The 22,649-nt window shown below is 31.9% G+C and overlaps 2 protein-coding genes across 8 annotated transcripts; both read right to left on the minus strand.

Annotated features, from left to right (window-relative positions):
• Window positions 1–3,468: 3,468 nt before the first annotated feature.
• Window positions 3,469–4,990, minus strand: Eif1a (eukaryotic translation initiation factor 1A). Its single transcript, XM_076315457.1, has 5 exons — window positions 4,792–4,990; window positions 4,469–4,552; window positions 4,000–4,236; window positions 3,808–3,908; window positions 3,469–3,608 (listed from the first exon to the last, which is right to left on the minus strand). The coding sequence occupies exons 1-5, from the start codon at window positions 4,805–4,807 to the stop codon at window positions 3,603–3,605; spliced, it is 444 nt and encodes a 147-aa protein (XP_076171572.1). The 5' UTR covers window positions 4,808–4,990; the 3' UTR covers window positions 3,469–3,602.
• A 754-nt stretch (window positions 4,991–5,744) lies between these two features.
• On the minus strand, window positions 5,745–22,170 carry LOC143148828 (progestin and adipoQ receptor family member 3). Of its 7 annotated transcripts, none has more exons than XM_076315538.1 (9): window positions 21,981–22,170; window positions 17,200–17,372; window positions 13,287–13,468; window positions 12,955–13,111; window positions 12,689–12,841; window positions 11,534–11,813; window positions 7,507–7,674; window positions 7,010–7,033; window positions 5,745–6,850 (listed from the first exon to the last, which is right to left on the minus strand). In XM_076315538.1, exons 2-7 carry the CDS (start codon window positions 17,341–17,343, stop codon window positions 7,532–7,534), a joined length of 1,059 nt encoding a protein of 352 aa, XP_076171653.1. In that variant the 5' UTR covers window positions 17,344–17,372; window positions 21,981–22,170; the 3' UTR covers window positions 5,745–6,850; window positions 7,010–7,033; window positions 7,507–7,531. The 7 variants fall into 7 exon arrangements, 6 of the variants coding, with proteins under 6 accessions (XP_076171653.1, XP_076171654.1, XP_076171652.1 ...); XM_076315539.1 differs by lacking the exons at window positions 7,010–7,033; window positions 21,981–22,170 and adding exons at window positions 21,431–21,484; window positions 21,566–21,705; XM_076315537.1 differs by lacking the exon at window positions 7,010–7,033.
• Between the last annotated feature and the right edge of the window lie 479 nt (window positions 22,171–22,649).

Genomic DNA, 22,649 nt, shown 5'->3' on the forward strand with positions numbered 1-22,649 from the left:
TTTACTGGCTGATATATGTATTCTAAGAAACGAAAAATATATAAACAAAATTCGCTCGCAAACATATTATTGTACTTCTTTAAAGAATGGATAGAAAGTTCTTATTACTTTGAAAAAAGTAGTTAAGAGAAATTATTTAAATTATTTGGACACTTAATCCTTTAAGTATTTCTTATTTATTCGATATCGTGATTTGTGAACATTTTTAGATAGGTACAAATAAATTGGTTTTATCCTAATGTTATCTTACTTTCATTTATTTAAGAAATTTTAATGTGTACAAACGCTTAAAGTAAAACATGTTTATGTAGCTGCATAATATTAACAATATTCGATGGAAACAATCTGCATAGTTACCGTGGTCATTAAAACTCTTGACCCGAATTCTGGCTTCATTTATTTGTTTCCATAGAGTACTTGTTTTCCAGTATATATGTATCTAAGCAATTGTAAATGTATGTTCTCAAATGAACATCTTTTTTTCATAAGAAATATTTCCTAGAAGCCAGTAATGTTACACTGAACAAAATATACACATTTTGTAATTGTCTAAGCTCAACATCTACTATATTCTCAAATTGAGAGCATAGCAGCATAAACATACTCAATTCTATAACACAAAAATCTCAATATAAATGAAACACTTTGAATAAATTAAAAATTTATTTATTTGCTTCACTCTAATTTTTGCTAAAAGTATTTTAGTGAAAATTTGCGATTAACTCGAATGATAAAATGTATGGATCCAATATGGCATTCAAGTTAAAATTAAGTAGGTGTACTTTATCTTATTCTCTACTGATTTTATAGAACTAGTAATTTATTACTGGTATAGTTACAAAAGTTTATAACGAATTAAAGATTCACTACAATATTTTGTAACTAACATAAATAAGGTATGTAAAGATTTCATAGACATGCGTTTGAATCAAAAAGTATTTAACATTCAGTATCGCATCAGTGCGCTTCTAGTTCTGAACGTAATTTTGTACAATCTATTGATTTGTTTCATGGATAACGCGTATACGCCAAGTGGCCACCGATTTTCCTCTATGCTTAACCCTTCTGTGAATATTACAATATTACGTTAAAATTATAATGCCATTGTATGGCGTACGATATCAAAAATAACAGAAGAAAGGAGAGTTATAATTTTACCATATACTATTATGTGATAGAGTTATCAACGACAATGTAATAAATAAACTGTTGCATTACAATCCTCAATGTACTCGTAACAAAAGAATGAGACACAAAGGGTCTGTATCTGTACCTGACCCCTGTTATTACATTTTTTCCATTTTCTTAAGTTTATTAAACAATTTGTAGGTGAATCATGATTAAAATGTTGAAGCTTAAATTATTCACTAGTAAAAACACATAGGTACTGTCTACTTTCAATTTGCTATGTAACATTTATAATTTCCTTTTTGTTGATTTTATTAAAAAGCTTTAATTGATGAAGAACAGGATATGTAATATTAACGGAAAAGTTATCATGGAATTTTTGAAAATGGTTATAAATAAATTAATTTTTACCATGAATATACAGTAATGAACAAAAGTATTAGTACACTTGGTATGTTGAAATAAAAAAAGTAACATTATCTATATTATTAAATATATTCGTATACATGTAACTATATATTATGCATAAACTCTACAGTAACAAATTGTATAAAACAAGAGTTAATTGCGTTATTTTGTGTCTTATAATGAGATAAAATTCACATGATGATAATAATGTACTGGGACAAAAGTATTCAAGACAAAAGATAAAAGTAACTGGGACACAGTTCTTAATTAATGTTAATATCAGTCAATATTCTGTATAATTCCCTTCTTGGTGAATAACTGCTTGTAATTTACTGGACATGGATAATATTAATACTTTTATGTCATCCAATTGTATATTATTCCATTCTTTTTTCAAAATTTCTTTCAAGTGTTCTTTTGATGTTATATTATATTCTCCTTTAAAATATTCAATTATACATGTCAAATCCATTCTAACATTAATTATTAATTTTCCGATCCCAGACGCTATATACTCCCATACCATAACACCTCCACCTCTGTATTTTAAAATTAGTTGCATATTTATTGGATCCAATTCAGTATTTAATTTAGTATTATCGAATATTTTTAAATGAACTGACTTACAATTTTCTGTTACAATGTTTGTTTTGATAAAATATTTCAATTCCATTGTACCTTATCTCATTATAAGTTACAAAATAGTGTAATTAACTTGTTTTTATACATTTGTTTATGTAAAATACACAGTGTACGTATACACGATTATTTTTAATAATTTAGAAAATATTAGTCTTTTTATTTCAATGTATCCCTTGTGCAAGTACTTTTGTCTCTCATTATATATTTAGCAAACAATCAACATCTCTAGTTTAACAATTTTAATGATTTTAGATGAATCTATTACATTATTAAATATATTTAAAATAATGTAAAATAAGCTAATTACATTATTTTGTAATTACAAAAGTGATGTTTCATGAGATTTATTTATACTTGTATAACGTATTTGAATCATTAACCATTCTAGTATCGTATATAATAGTGCTTTAGGAAATAACATGCTTTAAAAAGAACAACTTAATATTTTATACATTTTTATTTACTATTGACATTCGCAATGGTTGACATTAATTTCGTTTAATACATTCATGGAATCATTGTTTTATACAGAAGTTAACATAATCCACATATTCAGACAAGTATTTTTAATTTAACTACAGAAGAGAGAAGTGATAGTATTTGAAAAAAATTTATAACGTAACAAATTGCAATGATCTTTAGGAAAATAACTCTTTCAAAAAATTTTAAACACACATTATTTTCTATCACAAAGATTGCTATATCATTTTTTATAAATATTTTTAAACAAAATTTCAATATATCAATATTGGTAGTTACATATAGTTTCTATGTATCATAATAATTCTGATCTTACAATTACACTGAATTGTCTATAATACAATAACATAAACAACTTTCCTGCGTAGTTGTATGCATGTCATGTAACAAATGATTTAATAAATCACTTTAATACATGCAGAAGTAATTACTACAATGTATGGTGCTCACTAGTTATCCTGTTTAAACTAGTAGTGACGATGTAGATATTTTACAATTTGGTATCGAACAAAAAATATACAAAAGAAATCTGCTACAAGAATATGATGAGGCTGCACATAAATATGTATCTATCTGTATCTAGTGCAATTCAACTAAATAGAAAAACATAATGATGAAGAAAGTATTCTAAATCAATATGTTTAAATAAAAAACAGTCGAATGCAATGATATCACTTGAAACTGGTATGTTACTTTTAATTTAAGGTCACATCAAAATAAAGACAGGCTGTGTAGTGAATACCATAGGTCTAATAAGTTCACAAATCCTGAAAATCCAAAATCCAATAATTTTGAATTGGAACACAATAATACGCACACAACTGGAAATTTATTTATAGATACAGAAAATTGACTACTTATTCCAAAATAGCATTTTGTAAAACAAATAGGTGTTTCCATGCACGTTTTTCTCGTACCTTTAAGTATTATTTTATCGAAGGTCATCAGATCTGTAAAATAAGAAAAATGATTCAACACGTAATTAGAATTAAAAGTCTAAAACAGCAAAATACAAAACCGGAAATTAGTAAATACTAAATCATTAATATTTTCAAACAGTAAAATATGGGAAAAATTTGTTGAAAATATGTAAATTCATATTTTCTACCTTCAATACTTTACAATATAATTAAATATGTAAAAACTCACATTGTCAACATCATCTTCATCATCATCGCTAATTTCATCACCGAATTCAATATCTTCATCGAAACCGTCTTCAACGAAGGTGACAGTATCATTGATACGGACTATAACAGTATTAAAAACTCGATAGAATGCAATCTTGTAATTAATATTTTGCAAACTAAATTTAAAGATAATTTATATGTAATTACGTACCAGTTTCTGGGAATTCACCATAAGTTTTCAAATTACGAGCTTCATCTGATGTATATTTTAATATAACATCTGCTTTTGCATCTTGATAGTCCCGCAAACCAATCAATATTATGTCACCTTGATTGATCCACACCTTTTTTCGCAATTTTCCTCGAATATGGCACAATCGTTTGACACCATCAAAACACATTGCCTCTAACCTTCCATTACCAAGCATTTTTGTAACTTGGGCATATTCTAAATATAATACAATAAAAAGTAAATAAACTATATATATGTATATCCTTATAATCACGTATATTAAAATTGTTGTTTTTGAAACAATGAAAACTATTCCATTTATTTAAAATATTATTTATTTTTTAATAATAATATACTTTCTGATATTAATATCGTGCAACAAAACTAACAAAGTTCGAGCACTGAAACGAAATAAATTATCATGTTTAATAACATTCTAGAATTTTACCTTGTCCATCTTCTTTGAAAACCAATTCTCTTTTTTCAGTTTCATTTTCGTTTTTACCCCTTCTTCGGTTTTTACCTCCCTTTCCTAAAAAGATTAAATTAGATGATAACTATTTAAGTTTTTATTTTTATAAAAAAAAAGGATAACCACGAAAAAATTGTCCACTTTCTGTTACACTGTATTCGACTATTTCGGGAGCAAGGTTGACACTAACAGGTTAGAAGAAATTAACCACATTGCACATTACAAATTATATGATTCTGTACAGATACACAAGTTTCGGAAGGGAAAAGTAACACAATACGATACAGTCGTTTACTAACCCTTATTTTTCGGCATGCTGACTTATTAAAACGCGTTCGAACAGTAAATATACGAGAAATTCGGACAATGAAAAAAGGAACACAACCAATGCCCCAGAACGAGTTTTGCACCACTACGCCTCGTGGAAAAGACGTAAGCTATCAAGAATGTCAAGTAAGCAAAACTTAAAGTTGTTTTCTTTCTAATATGTTCTATATGTATAAAATCTGTCGTTTAATAATTACTTTATAATTTTTATCATACTCTGAATTCAATATTAGATACGAAGTTTGTCAAAATTTAGATGTCTAATTGACTAATTGTCGGTAACAAATAACACAAAGAGAAATATTTCACCACGTTTGTCGGTGAAAATATAGGGTATATAATTCCAACGGTTGGTACTACATGTTATGGTCATTATGAATTACTATATTTAATCTTCTACGAGGCTTCGTTTAGTAAAATTTTCTTATTAAACATTAAATTAAATCATAAATTTAAAGTACGTTTGTTAAACGATAATAACTTTGCCGATATTATGGTAATTATGTTATGTACATTTTTATTATGTACATGTTAGGACAATTATGAATCGCTATATTTAATCTTCTACGAGGCTTCGTTTAGTAGAGTTTTCCTATTGTACGTTAAATTAAATCATAAATTTAAAGTACATTTGTTGAACATCGGTAATAACTTTGCCGATGAAAATTATTTATTTACCAAGTACATTGAATTTATGAATTTGTACGAATAAAGCTTTATGATAAAAATAGAAAGTCGTCCTTACCGTGCATTATAATGGCCGGATGTAACGAAAGAGTTCATACTGTAACAGTCAAGCATTTAGTAACAATGAAAATGTTAATTAGTTTTCTGCGAGTAACGGTATATACTTGTACCGATACTTGCGATTTCTAATTTAGTCAATAAAAACTTATAGTAGAATTTTGGAATAAAACAATTTAAAAAATTGTAACATAATTTCTGTGTCTATTATCGAAGAAATGTTTATATACAGTATGTCAAAGAATCAGAAAAATTCAGATTCTCGACTAAATTCATTCTATATATTTTGTAACAAGTTGTAAAGTTTTTAACATGTTTCGTCACATTATTCACAAACTTTCCGAGGCACTGTGTCGGCAGAAAGTTTACAACCTTCGGTATAGTACTAACGTATTATCTTATAGCGCTGCTATTAAATAATCGCAAAGGTATTTGTGTTTCTACGGTTTCATTAAATATCAATAATTCGTTCAAAAGTTCTTGAGCGAAGTGCGTATAAATATTGTAGCTCCCGCTACTTGTGTACGAATTTGTGAATATAATTCCAATAGAATTTTTCAACTTAATCGTAATCTATCGTAACATGTAGAAAAAATTAATTAAACACAATGCAGACTTATTTATCGCATTGAAGTAAAATTTGAACGATTACAAGATTGTAACTGTAGCGAGATCGTGATATGAGAATCAAGAGAATCGAGTATGTGCGTCTGGATCAGAATTGGGCACTTTTGAAATGTTATTTCAAATAACATATTCTTTGTATTCACCGTTACTTTATTTTTTTTTTATAAAAAGTAATCGTGTATCATTACGTTTCCAACAGAATTAAAAATGTAAAATTTCCGATCCTGGAAACGTTTCGTTCGATATTCGAAATTGTTTCAAATAAAACGATATTTTTTATTTTCAGTTTTAGTACAAATTACCCAGATCTGGTCTCGACGTTATAATTCTAATCTCTCAAGGTTATCCGTCGCGAAATTCGAAGAAGAATGAAATACAATAAATCTATTTAAAGCTTATGAATACGAAATAAATAAACATTATTAATGCCAGGACTGTTTAAACGTTTTCAAAGAATCCGAGCTAATGTTGCTTCAAAAGAATTTCACTGATTTCACGTTTCGTAAAATTATATTTGCTGCTGGAGGTATGCTTGCATTGGATTCTCCATTGGGCAAGTTGTTTCCTCCTCGGTGGCATAAAATGGTAACTTGTTGCGATGTCCTGACGACCATACATTGAATTCCATTGCGCAAGCACACTCCATAATAAACCTACGGCCTGAAATAGTAAGTTACGTTACAATACGACGTAAGATTCGTTTTCACGCGCGCGTCGTAGGCATTTTAATTAAAATAATATAAGCGAGAAACAAAGCAAAGAACGAAAAGAGGACTCGAATCGTAAATATGTAATTAACCATTCAAATTTTATCTGTACCTTATATTATACAGGTTGGTTCACCTAAAACAAAACACCCGAATGATTTTCTTAGCTCTCTGAGCTTACGAAAAAAAATGTCGTCGAACATAATTTGCATAACTTTAACGGGAAAATATGTTAAAAAAGAATTTCTTTTTCAAAGTCGATACTCACAAAATGAATTTAGGTAGAAATAATGATTTGTGAAACGACAATCGAATCAATTGAAGTCTAGTGTAAAGAAATTTTATATTACAGTTTGGAATTATTCTTGCGTAAGAAATTTACAATTTTTCGAAAGTAGTGGTCAATTTTCATTAGGAGCTACTGTATCGTTAAATCGATTACAAATGCACGTACGTTCGTTAAGACTGTTTTGTTTCTTGCAACGAGTTTTATCAACTGCTGGAGTTTTTATCTAAGTAATTTACGTACTCTGCACTTGCGATAAACAATTACGCACAGTGTAAATTTATCTCTTATTTTTAATTTTCCTATGTAATTATATTTCATACCCAAATGGTCGTCAGACTCCGTCTGTCATAATAGTTTTATATTGCTTGGACAGCCGTGATTCATTCTGTATTCCACGTAGAGCATTCCAGTATTGTGCCAATAATAAAGAGCCAATACCACTAGTGCGTGCCACCATTGATGAGAGGAACCGATGTAATCCACCCACCCTTCAACATAATGAAATTCTAGTAATATTTCAACTACAAATATATATATACACGTTGATTGGAAAATTCACCGTCGATTTCACATTCTACGTAGGCCATCTCGTATTAATTGATTCGTGCAAATATTATCGAACTTATTGGCGATATAAAAAAACAATTTCAGATGAAAATATTCAATTTCTTGTCTCGATTTGTCTAAAGCAGGGTAAATGTTGTGTATTCATTTGTGTGAGTAAGGGAGACAGAAGTTGCAAACATTAAGGACTGTGCAGTTGCTTTCAACAATTACTCATTTGGCGCCCACTAAGTTAAAAAGCTGTATTTCCAAGGATTTTCCAATTTCAAGAATTTCATTTAGCACCCACTCTGTTAAAAAGCTGTATTACTAAGGATTTTCCAATTTCAAGAATTTCATTTGGCGTTCACTTTGTAAAAAGCTTTATCACTAAGGATTTTTCAATTTTAAGAATTTCATTTGGCGCTCATTTTGTAAAAAGCTGTATTACTAAGGATTTTCCAATTTCAAAAATTACTCATTTGGCCCACTAAGTTAAAAAGCTGTATTACTAAGGATTTTCCAATTTCAAAAATTACTCATTTGGCGCCCAATCTGTTAGAAAGCTTTATCACTAAGGATTTTCCAACTTCAAGAATTTCATTTGGCACCCACTAAGTTAAAAAGCTTTATCACTAAGGATTTTCCAACTTCAAGAATTTCATTCGGCGCCCAATCTGTTAGAAAGCTGTATCACTAAGGATTTTCCAATTTCAAGAATTGCAGTATGGGCTGAAATAGACAGGAAATTTACGACTAAAAGGATCGATTGTCAGGATCCCTAGCCAGGTCAAACGATGGGACATAACGGTCGAGCGTAGTGCAAACGATCGGCCAGGACTTCGGCCGGTTGCACGCAGGTAATGCAATGCAGTTGCAACCCACGCAGGTAATGCAATACGGCTACGACCCACGCGGGTTTCTCGTCGTTGGTTTACAAGCACGCCAGGAAAATTCACGAGAAACATGGACGAGACTTTTACCTCGAAGCAGTCGCGAAGTTTAGTTTTCAGACTCGACGACATGGGGTAAGATCGACTGAGAAGAACACGGACGAAGAGGAGAGTTCAGTATATCTGAACCCTCGTTTTCTTATATGTGTTACCTTATTTATAAATATTAATTTACTTTAGTCAATAAAACAGTAACTACAACTCGGTGTCCCGATCGATTAAAAGGCGCAAACAGTAAAGGATTCGTTTGTTGCCACGTATTCAATTATGGTCATCCTAAATTGTTTTACTTGAAGTGTTTATTGTATCGAATAAACTGTACAAAATTATGTATAGAAAAAAAAATGTAACATACGGTTGTAAGTGTAATTAACAGGAATTGTTATTGATTTTGTTTAAATTAATAGAAAATTTCGAGTTGACTAAAAGAACGAAAACAACGATTTTTTTGTTAACGACAGAGGAAAACAAGAAAGAAAAAGCATACTTTTGGACGATAAATAAAAAGAACTATGCAATAATGTTACAGTTAATACTTAAAGTATTAGTAAACTTTTTAGACTGTCAATTGTTTTATCGTACACCAGAGTTAGACAGTAATTTATTACTTTGTAATTGATTAATAAAAGTAAACATTAGTATGATTATGATTAGTCAATAATTTACCAGCATTGAGATCGAGCATAAGCAATATTTATTACTTTTAATTGTAAATCAGTAGCTTATAATCATCGAATGAAAGATTACTTTAGCTTTTACAAGTATTTTTATCGTTTCTTAACTTATTAGCTCAATCATAATGAAAAGTGTAATCTACATGATCGTTTTTTAACTAATTATTAATAAATCAATCATATGATTGAATCATCTTTGATTATTTATGTTATTCATTATAATCGTAACCATTAATTTCTAGCTTGATTACACACAATAATCATAATTGTTAATCATTAATCGCTAATAATGTATTTTGCCCAAAAATTCCTGTACACTAAACTCTGTAAATGACACCAGAAGTAAATATTAAAAATCTCATAATTATCTTGTACGATATATTGACCACCGGATGACTTCCAACGCGAAAATTCATTCGAACAAATTTCAACGTACAGTGAAGAGCATAACTGAAACAATAGTTACACTATTAATCTTATTATGTAATACTATAACTGATAACAGTTGAGAATCATACGAATTATGTAATCATCTTTTTAATAAGATTAAGATTCTCTAAGGGATTAAGGTCAAGGCTGTGTGGAGGCCAATCATTTTCGAGTTTTCAACCAATTTTGTGCAATATTCTTTTGTTGGTCTCAATAACTTTAAAATCAGCTCTTTTAAGAGTTCTTCGAGTCGTTCATTTGCTTATCTACATATTTCTGTTTCGCCTTAATAATTCTGTAGCCACTTAAAACCTTACCAGATATGACAAAACATACAATTCTTCGTTCATCTTGCGTTGATAATATTTTCAATCTTCCAGCCACGTTCAGTAATATATTCTTACAATATTTTTTCTTATTCTTTGAATCATTGACCGACCAACATAATATCTTTTCGTAATTTAACATTTTTTTAAATACAATTTGAAGAGATTAGCTTTACATTTATCTTTGTTGTACTTGCGCGCGTTTTCACTCGATTGAAGGTCATCTGAATGTTAAAGAATGTTAAGTTCGTTTGTAACAATATCGTGGCAACAAAAATGTACAGGCTTCTTTTAAAAAATATCAATGATCTTGAAGTGTCAGAAACGGTAACATTGAGAACAAATTTTACTCGTCATAATATTAACAACCTTTGAAATAAATAACATTTCCTTCGGACACTGTTTAGTATCGTGAAAAACATGTGGAAATATTTACTGTCGTTATGATAAATTGGACGTCCCATATGATATAGGAGACTGCTCGTGTAATAATATGGATTCAAATTTTTTAAATGTCTAACGTTCGCAAACTTCTGGTTTACTTACTTGCGTGGACGGTCTTAAACATTAATTGTTGATGTGGTATTATCTGTTTCTCATTTTCCAACTAGTTAGAACCAGATGAGGCAGATAATTCCAGACCATTGTCAATGCTTGCAAACACCAACGCAAGTGGAAGTAATTAATAGTGGAACAGACACATTAGTCAAGACACATTAACCAAATTGTTCAGTCGTCCTCGTATCTATAGAAATTTAAATATCGATTTTTTCAAAACCAAAACTTTGTACGAATACATTTTAGTGTTTATTTTCGATTCACTTTATCATTTAGAATGTGCATATTTCCGTCTGCACCATCAATTACCAAACACCTTGTATTTCCTCACACGAGGAAATATTTACATACATACATACGTATATCCATTACTCCCTCTAAGTTTTTACGTTTCTTTCACAAAGGTTGTTTTACGCAAAGATAGTGAAAATTTGAGGAGGACCTAGATTTAATCGAGATTGAAAAGAATTAAAACGTAATCAAGCTTGTTTTTGTGTACTACATGTCCAAAAAAAAAAAAAAAAAAAAAAAAAAACCTACCAGAAATTTTGTATTCGATGTGTATCTATCATTAATCTGTTGACAACCTCACCATATTTCCTTTGTGTCCTTTACATGTATTTCATCATCTCTATTTTCGATATTTAAGTTAAATTTTCATGAAATTTAATCGTAGAATATCGTCAGGGAAGTACACACGTGTTGGAGAATAACTTAAACATTCTTTTATCCAAACTGATATATCATCCTATTGATTTGTACAACAGATGTTTAGCATTAACATCCTCTTTTGTAATTTTATGGAACATCGCACACTTCTTATCACTTACATGTGCAATAATAACATTTATGCGATATAATTACCTGGACAGAAGCGTTCCGGTATTTTGGTCACATAAATAGCAAACGCTGCACCACTAATGACATACATTCCCAGTACCCTCGGGAGCAACATTCTAACGATCGGGTTGTCCATGCCGCCCATAGCAATGCTCCAATGCAGCGTTGGCAGCACTCCATATGCTGCCCAAGCGACAAAAACGATAAGCTTGACATTTCCATTGACATTCAATTTTGGTATTTGTAGTGTCATTGCAAATACAAAAATCGCCAATACGGTTATTAAATAAAAGCTCTGCAATTCCTGTATACAAACAATCAATGTATTATTATTATTGACCAAACAACAATTTCCAGTGTCTACGAATACTTTGATAACGTATGTCGACAATAAATAGAATCTTACAATTCTGGTAAATTCAAGTGAACGTTTAAACCTTCTTTTAGAGTCCTCTTGAGTAACACAATGATCGTATTAAGTTTACTTGAATAGTTAGAAAGAACGTACAATTTCAATGTTTAATTTGAAAACAATTTTTCTTGCGATACAACGAATAAAAGCTAAGCCATACTTGAATTCGTTACAATTGTTAGATTTTATTTATTAATTTCAGCAGGCGTTACTTATTATTTTGGATTATTACACCGATGAAATTATTAGTTACTAATTTAAATTGTTACCGCCTTTAAATTTGGCTGAGAATAATATACAGGGCGAGTCAATAACAAATAGTATCCGAAAAAAACTTATTATTTATCGATACTCAAAATATCTAGATATGAATATATTTTCTACAAAACAATTGTTCTTAAAATCAATAAACAAGGAGTTATTATTATATATTTTGGGTGGAAATTCTATTGACTCACCATGTAACTACATGATAGCTGAGTACAAACAATTTATATAAAAAATAGAAAGTATTACAGATGTAACTATTATCTATCTTTTGAAAATGAATGAAAAGAGTGTCTTTCTGTTTTCTTTTTTTAATTGTGGATAGAAGTAATGGCTCTCGGACGAAGAAATACGTAATGTGTCCGAAAAAATGAATTATTAATGTAAATTCCCTGACATTGAAGAATTGAAATATGAACTAGTTACTCGAATGCCTCCACGACGATTGAATTAACATTTCTCAGTATAGCGAATGTGTTTCAAATACGCAATCCCTTCACCTTATGACACCAAAATGCATAATAAACTCCAGACATGTATATCGACAGCAGGCTCAAAGCAATGCCGAACAAGTCGAATGATAAGAAACACCAGTAATCTTTCTCGCTTCGGCAGGAAAACGTGTGATACACCGAAGACAGTATCATGCAGGCCTGAAACAACGAATTTCCCAGTTTTCTGAGATTGCTTCTGGACTGATGCAATAATATATTTATAAATTCCATACTTGAATTAATACGATTAACGAAATATTATTATATTTTACCTGAAAACAAATCAGTAAAAGAGATACGATTATTTTGTCCCCCATTGGTGCGTGAATGTTTAATAGGCAGAGATCGTAAAGCGTTAACCCGAAGAACAACATCCATCCGAATATGTGACTCCATATGTTCACTGTTTCGTTCGTCCACCAGAATATACTGGAATAAATAATTTATAAATGAAACATTATTTTGTGAACGTAACATATGATAATAGAAATTTGATGTTGAATTATTCAAACGTATATTTCTGTTGTATCGTATTCAATGATCAGATACTTGACATTGCGTATGTTCGATAAAGTATTGACATTGAACAGTATAACGTGCGAACCTTTCGACGCATAATTTGGTAGTAAGATATCCTCGATATCCGTGAAGAATGTAAGGATTGTGTTGAAGATGTTCAGGAGCTTCTTCGTACGTAAGGAGACGTCTCATTCGCTCTTCGTCCTCTAGAGTTACCTTACTTTTAATGGGCGAATCCTCCAACTTCTTGGAGGCTCTGCGATACACCTGAAAAGAATTGTGAGCTGTTTCGTTAAATTGACAAATTTTATTGCAATTAATATATAAATGTCCCTATTAAATTTTCAAACAGTTACAGTGAGTAATATGTAATTGAATTGTCGGTAATTGATTCTTTTTATAATCGATTAAGAGGGATGACCACGATGCCAGATCGAAAAATAGAGTCGCATTAATAAACCAAAAAATACATTTTTCGTACAGTAAAATAAGAAAGGAAACGTTAATTTTGCTTCGATTTATTTGTTGTTCAAATAGAGCATCCACGTTTCGTGCTTGTCAGTTTCTGTCAGTTTGAAACATTGAGAAAAAGTTAAGTTTTGTGTTGTCATCCTTCGATTGTAACTTTTCGTAGAATAGTAATATATAACAAAGTGGCTGATGACGTTTTCTCGATTCTTGTAACGTAAAATAGAAACAAATTAATAAATGGGAAAAGACTACGATCGCACGATATCTGAGAATGTACTATCAACATTTGAGGTCAATAGCTACAATGGTTACATACATTTCTAGTAATCTTAAAAAACATTTCGAAAAACGTGATTTCGCCTAAACGCGTTCAAAACTAATTATGCTCCTTAATCGAATTAATTATTTTTATTATTTAATGGTAAAAATGATTAATCACGCAGTAATTATAATTATTATGCTAATTATAATCTGTTATGTAATATATGCAGATTAAAGTATTTTCATTAATGAGTAGAAACGATTGATAAACGATTTTAACAACATATTCAACTAATTGAAAATTTCATAATTTTGTTCATTTATAGACTATAAATTTTACTGAAATTGTTATTTCAATATTTTCAAATATTCAAATAAGTATAAATAACTTCAGAGTTTATTATCAGCAAGTTTATGAGATAGTTAGACAAAAATTTAAATAATAATAGGAATAATTATGATCGATTTTAAATACATTTCGCATCGTATATAAAAATAATTGTTTCTCCACGTAATAATTATTTTTTTTTGATCGGGAATAACGGCTTATGGATTGTATTAATCGTTTCTAATGTGTCGGTCAGTTTGCAAAGGTCATAAATCTTTCCATTCTATAGCGGAGTGTACGCACGGTGTACTCGATTATGTAACGTGAAAATATGTGCACATAGGTATGTAAAACAGTACATAATGCAATCCAGTGTGAGTGACGCAAACGAAGGTGACATTTAACAAGTTCATAGATACGTATTGCATATTGACACACTGTGTATTGACATACTGTTTTAAATATACCAATGGATCTCATTTAGTTTTTCTTGTCTGTATAAAAAATAACAAAGGAATATACATATACCAATAGTACATTTTACGTACTATTAAGCTATTAAAATAATTCTTACCATTTATAAGAATATTATCGATATTTTGTGTTACTCAAATTAACTTAAACTAGAATTTAATTATTTTTTAGAATTATAATTTGCAACGAAATTTCTTCTAACACATATGAAGAAGTTGGTTAAGATTATTATAGAGAGAAATACAAATTTGATATAATTATTCAATTTTTAGGATATTATAAATAAATAGAGTTATTTTGATCATATGAGACTCATACCTGGAATAAACACTAATTCAGAACGTATATAACTTTCTAGAAAAATTGATATTTGAAAACAAGATTTTTTGAAAATAATACAGAAAAACATTATACAAACTAAAAATTTAATTCCAAAAGAATTAATATTCACAGTAGGAATAAAGAAGTATTGTTCGAATACAAAGTACATGTTTAATAATGTTTCATTGAGAATATTCAAATTGTTCCCGAATAAAACAATGTTTCTCGTAACCTATAGGGTGTTCGCAAATTCATGATTCGAGTTTCGCACGTCCAGAATATTAAAAAGGTGGAAAGAAAAATATCGGTAAAGTTGACTTTGAAAACCGATTGTTTCCGAGTTCTAAACCATGTTCGTAGTTTTTCTCTATTAACAATTAATTCTTTGTCTATCGTTGTTAAATATCATACAAGTCGTTACTAACATACAACGACTATGTTTATTATTTCATGGTTATTGTTCCTGTTCGTATCAGAGTAATTCAAAACCGCGAAGTTAAACCTTAAAGAAAACGCACGTTGAATTAAATATACAGGTAGATGAATTACGTATCGAACACTTTCAACGAGCGAAAGTATGTTCATTCTACGATTCGAACACGGTGAGTTTTGATTCGGTGTTTCACTGTCTTTTATCTATTGCGATGTATACCAAACGTGTGCGAACTTGAACTTTGCACCATGAATTTTCAAACAGTCTTTTATATCATAGATTCGATCAAGTGCTTCTGAAAACTGTACGATTGCAAATTGTCGAACCGGGCCGGTTCGGTGACCATTTTGATCGATGATCCTTGGATATAATTATTATACTAAGGCAGCGAAGATTTCAGAATGCAACAGCGAAGGTTTATCCAACATCTCGAGATACGAAAGCTGTAAAGTAGGGCACAACGGGACTTGCCTTTCATCCCAGTGTGTCAAGTTTATACCGTGGGCTTTCTTCTCCGACTTTTTTAACATTTGCCAGCGAAATCAATTTCTCTCGTCGGGAAACTAGCTTCGTGTACCAGCGCACTGTGCCATCCCTCCATGATAAATGCAGTCACGTGTGTTCTCGGAAACGATCATCAGTGGCATACCAACGTATTGTGAAGACCGTAAGTTGTCAACTGGTGCAAAGAGACACTACTTCCTCTTTATTCTATAACGATTACTACCTTCCTTATACTACACAAAATTCTCGTCGATGATAAACCTTTATTCACATTTAACGATCTGTTATAAAAGCAATGTTACGAATTGGTACAATCGGTACAATCGAGATCGAAAAGAAAATGAATCTACGTGCAAAAAGCAGAGCGAAAATATTGCAATAAAAGTTGTTTTTTTTTTTTTTTATAAGATTCGGGTTTCGTTAAACTGCGTCTTTACGATAAACACAGTTATTGGAGTTGATCGTTTTCGTGTAATCGGAAATACTATTTTTTTATAATTGATTTTATACTCTGTTTTTTAAAGAAGATAGGAACGTGTGGAGAAATTGGTAAAATTCGTGTGTATATTTTCAAACTCGATTTTCTCGAAAAAGAAGCTCTGTAAAAAAAAGAAGAAACGCTTTTAGAATTACTTTCGTCTCGATTGTAAGACTTCAAGATAGAATTACAAGATATCCAGCACTTCTCTGGCACAGAGCGACCACAATATCAATATTACTTTTGATTCAACGATTAGGCTAGATCGAATTGCTTTACTCGTAGATAAATGCCTTATTTAAATACAGTTTCGACTCGACGATGTACCAACGCTCGTCAAACATAATCGTCCGAGTGCATTGTCCGTTTGAATTAGAAATTCGCATTACTAACCTTAATACGGGGTCGTAATAAGAAACGAAGAATTGCAAATGTCGGTGCACAACCTACATACTCGTAAAGGCATATCGACGTTTTTTAAAATAGAAGGTTCGGATATCGGATAAAAACGTAGTAAACCGAGTACAATTACTAAACGCACCAATGTGTGATCTAATAGTAATTATTATACCGGCCGCTCCGAAGTGAAAGTTGGGATTGAAATACGCAAGCGTACGAGCATGATTTTCACAAAAACGTCGACTGGTAAAAGCCATCGTTCTTTCGTCTTGATTCACCGTAAGAATAAATGGAGTCATTGTTACCAGAAACATTGAACAACAATTTACCTCGCCGGTGAGCAGTTTGATCGTCTCCTGCGCGAACTCCGCCGTAGCCTGTACCTCATGGTTATTATTATGGGGCTGGTCATCGTCGGACACCTTTTCTTTTTGGTCGTTCACTTCTTCCACGCCTGCCAATAATTTCATCATTGGAGAAACTACGATATCCTATTTCGCGTCTGTAAATAAAAAATATTAATATCACACCGGTGTACGTAGATGAGATCTCGACGTTAAATCTTAACTAACGCATATACATTCGCCAAGTGTTTGTTACTTTTACGAAACTTTGCAGACTTGCAGAGAGAGCGAAAATAAAGGATACGTAATATTTTTTTTTTTAGAGTCGACAACTCGAGTTCGAGGGGTGAAACTACCCTTCCGAGTTTCAACTTTCTCGTGCTGTCTATAAAATGGTAAATTTAAATAAAGCGTCAAAGAATCGTCTATCGTCTAAAGGAGATTTCTACTTTAATTAATTTTGTAATTTGAATTGTCAATATGAAAGTAAAGATAGTTTATTCTATCGTTTTGTCAATAACTGTATAATAGTATGTTAAAATCAAGTTTCTTACTTTCTTATTAATTCTTTTTAAAAACCGCAAAGAAATTTTTCAGAACACTTTTTTCTAGCTTCGATAGTTTTCAAAATAGCATTAGTGGGTGAAACTTAAGTTATTGTCGCTAGAAAAAATATACGTGTACCTTAATTTTTGTCATTTTATAAACATAAAAGGTTTCAGTTTGAAACGCGGATATTTGTTATTAAACCTGATATCTACATTGACTTATCGTCCGCGATAATTTACTTATACGATGTTAATAATTGATATGTCAATTTGAATAAATTATTCTTATTATTTGCACGACTTGATAAAATTTATGTTTTGAATCTAAATAGAAATTCAATGCTTTTAAACTCGCCAAACAAACTCCTCTGAGTGCAAGAAGATTTTCAACCTACTGTGCTCAATTTATCGCTATATATTACTGTACGAATCGAATCGAGAGTGCAACAGTATAAAAATATATATATCATTCAGAGAAACAAAGTCGTATCGTATATCTTATCTAAATACATGGACAAATTTCTAAACTGAAAACCCATGACCCAACGATCTTTAAAATATTTTACGTTCGAAAGAAATTTATAGGTTTTTATCATTTGGCTCTGCGTGACTATGTTAACTAGGTTGCTCATTTAGCGTGTGTTGTTACGAACATTATATATAACTTCAGCTTTCTAAACTCGAGTGTAACCATAATTATTTTAATTATTTCATTGCGTAAATTCTTGTTCTCAAGCTGTTGAAATCCTCGTTTACGTTAAACGAAGATTCACGTTCACGTAAACATCCTTAACATTAGACGGACAAAATTTGTGTCTAAATAATTGTTTCAAATATCGAATAAAAGAATATTAAATCTTTATTATCGGTTCGGTAATAATTCGAGTTTGAGTTACGAAATGAAATATATCACAACGATCGAATAAAAATTTAACCGTTCGAATAAACGTCGTGGACAATTCGTAAGACGTTACTTTTTTCGCCATCTTCTATCGAATGAAATTCAAGTGAAAGTTTGCCCATCACCGAACCTTGGTAAAGTGTTGTTTCGTCTTTTTCTGTATCCTAGAAATTTCACGTTTCAACTTCGAACGCCTTAAAAAGAAGATTAATGACTAATAAAATCGTTTTTAAAACACTGGAAACTCGGTGCATACGAACCACGTGCAAATGTGAACTCGCTGCGCTACTCGTAGATTTCACTAGCACGGTACTTCCTTGCGAACTATAAAAATTCTCGGGAACTGGTAGAAGGAGAAGAAAAAACTCGTCTTAAAGTAAATTGCCGCTTTTTGCACGGAATACTCCGGACTGAATTAGAATTTCGTGCCATTCAAGAGGCCGTTTAAACGTCTGGTGTACACAATGAAATAAGAAGATCACAAAGCGGCGCAAACACGCGGAACCTTAATTTTAAAGTCCGATATTTGCGATGAAAATTGTCCGAGGAATCTTCCGCGAAAAGGAGTGCAAAGCAGCAGCCGTAATTTCATGTTTTCGATCGTAAATACTTGGAACACGCTTCGGATGGAATTTTCAACCGAGCGAAGAATATAATGGTTTATGCGTCTATTTCGTGTTCTACGCGGAGATATCTGTTCACTCTCTCCTGCGCGTTGAACGATCTTTCGCGTTTAATCTACGGGAAAGTTGAAGTCTCTCTCTTCGGAACCTGTTGAGACTGTGTTTCCGTCCGCAGAAATATACGACCGACGGTTCTCTGCTCTCTACTTAAAGCAAGTTACTGTTTAGAGTTTATGGACTTTATGGTACTTTATAGTACAGCCGATTATAGGAAACAATAACCAGACGAAACACTTTCGATAAATAAATTCTCGTTTAATCGATCAGCTGGGGCAAACATAAAAAAGTTGGACGATAATAATGAATATTCGAACAGCAGATATATTTTGTATTGTAGGATATAGTTACATTATCGTACGAGTACATTTGATTACTGTACAGTTTAAGGGAAAACTGATTTTGGAATTATTTTTTAGAGTAAGTCAGAGGAACTTAGCTAATAATCAATCTTTTAGCAGACTATGTTTTCCTAAGATCACTGTTTCGAGTAATAGACGTTTCGATAATTGATAGTCTACCACAGAGTTGAGCAACCTTCCGGCATTGGAAAGTTACATGTCGTTTCACGGATTTCTCATAATGTCGTACTCTTTGTGCTCGATTCATTTTGTCAAAATTATAAAGAATCTCTTGGCTAAGTATAAATTAAGATCTTTTTGGGAACTCGTAAGCAAGCGAATAATTTTGTTGTCTACGTTTCGTTTTTCCATTTTGTCCACAAACTGAACAAAAAGAACTATAAAACGTTGGATAGATCGATAAGAGTTGTACGCTTTTTAACAATAATAGAATTTTTCAATTTTGATTGCACCTCAATTAGGTATGTCGTACTATAGAACTCTGGATAGATTGATAAATGTTGTACATTTTAATATTGTGTTTTAAAAGTAAGATTTTTCAATTTTTACTACACCTAAATGAGATCTGTTATACCATAGAACGCTGGATGAATTGATAAATGTTGTGCATTTTTTAATAATTGTGCTTTAAAAGTAAGATTTTTCAATTTTAATTGCACCTCGAATACTATCGTATTCATTTGTGCACCGGAGAAAGTATCAGGTTGTCTTTGCTCGAAGTACGTCGGTAATGAGATTTGAAGACTCAGAACGCACAACGTGCGGGTATCGTATGATCATGTTTGTTAAGCGTATTCGTCAAACGCCCATAGGCGACCACCGTACGCAGTTCACTGATCGATCGAACACGTACGAGTCAATAACACGTACTGCTTAAAGCATTCCGTGTAAAATAAGATTAAAACTTCCATATCGTAATTGAAATCGCGGCCCGTTTTATTTCACGCTTTCCTGTTCGAAATTAAACAGTCAAATGCCAATCCTATAATCTAAAATTTATAACGCTGCTAATAGTTTACCTAATGCGGTATCGCGGACCAATATTTCTGAAACTCTCGTAGGAAAGAAAGTACATTATACAGTGGAACGAAAGTAACGTTTCTCGTAGTATTTTGTTTTTACTAAAACTACGCGTTATAAATGTTTCTCTGCCGTCAATGGTAAAACCATTAAAGAAGCAACCGAAAAGAATTAAATATTTTAGAAGAGCTTGTTTTCGTTCGTAATGTATCGATAACTTTTCATTCTGTTCCAGTCGAAGCTACAAAAAATAGCAAATTCGATTGAATCTCTCGTTCGCGTTGCGAGATAATTTTACCTAAATGTCAAATAACAACGATCTGTTTGACACTATCTGAAAAACAAAAGAGTAATTTCGTATTAAATAGTACTAAAAAAAACCCACAAGAAAACCAATTTGTACGTATTTGAATTGATGAAAATCTGTCAAAGATAGATACATTTTTCAAAAAAAAAACAATCAGAGTGTGCGTGTAAATGTTTCACTCCACCGTGGAATGTCGCAACAAGGTATTTAATTATTGAAAAAATGTGACCTCTAACGTATCAACCGAGCGTACGATATTGTTGTAAATATTGAATTTGTATCCAAACAAAAAAAGTGAGAGAATGCGCTTCGAAAAAAAATGTCCACGACAAATAAAACTTCACTCTCATAAATCTGTAACAACGTTTCGTTAACTGACCCGTAACATTTTAACGTACGTGACAATTCGTGTAATTGAAGAAGACTCAAGCGACGATGAAGCCGATTCATTCCTGCATATAAATGCGACTATTAAATGTTTATTACGAATTACGGTTCGAGCGGTACATGTAACTTCGAAGAAAGAAACCTACACGCGATCCGTAACGCGCACATCAATGCATGCAGTTGTTTATCAAACAAGCACACGTTCCAGTGCGTATTGTTTCATTTCAGTGAAACGTTCTCGTAACTTATGCGCGAAGTCTCCGTAGCATAATGGTCGAGGGAGTATTGTTCGTAAAATTCGTCGCGTTACAGACCGCTTGTCGTCCGGCACACGACGACGACCAGTTAGTGGAAACTGTCAGTCAAGAATCCGGCAATTGACAGCGCACCGTATTTCGTGCTAGTCTTACGACACACCGCGTTACGTGCACGCCGTACGCATTACACGGCGTTACTGGTCGGTTGTTTGTAATCGTTTGGACCGTTCCCCTTCGTTAACCATCGACAATCGTAAACCTCGCGTGTGATTAGCGTTAGTTTATCGTGTGCATCGTTACGTACCACTGTGTTGCGGGGTGTCGATTCGCAAAGTTTTCACGGCAGGTGGGTTCGTCGGGTGCGTCCCCGTTTTGAAAACGTCGCGGCAGAGACGGGAAGTCAGTCGGTCGTCGATCTATCGACGCATTCTACCGACGGTCGCGTATTCATGAGCGAGTCACCTTGTCCTCCTCGATCGCCGAACGTGCCGAGAACAACACTGACACTGAACAAACCGCACCGCGACCAGACGGTCGCAAGCGCCGCTCGATAGATCGACACTCGTCCTCGTACTACGGACTAGCGATGGCTTCGAACCGGGGTTGGGTATATTTTATTCCAAATGAATAAATAATCATTTGGATTGTTTGAAATGGTTTGTTTGTCAAGTAAAAGTACTTTTATTTGAAATATAACGTAGAAAAGTAATAACGTTATTTGGCGGGCAGTTGATATAGATTTGAATTGTTCTCGAACAATTTTTTATTTCAATTCGCTGGAATAAAGTAATGAATGATTATTGCTACAAAAAATATGTTTCTAGCGGTGTATGTTAAATTTACGCGTTGTAGAATTTCTTTGATTTCATTTGTACGGGGATTGAGCACGTTACTGTTTCAATTTGTAACGTTTAACAATTTAAATGTCTTCATCCAGGAATTCAAGCATTGTTGAATATTAATTTGAATTTGT

This window comes from Ptiloglossa arizonensis, chromosome 7, assembly GCF_051014685.1.
Source record: "Ptiloglossa arizonensis isolate GNS036 chromosome 7, iyPtiAriz1_principal, whole genome shotgun sequence".
NCBI lineage: Eukaryota > Metazoa > Arthropoda > Insecta > Hymenoptera > Colletidae > Ptiloglossa > Ptiloglossa arizonensis.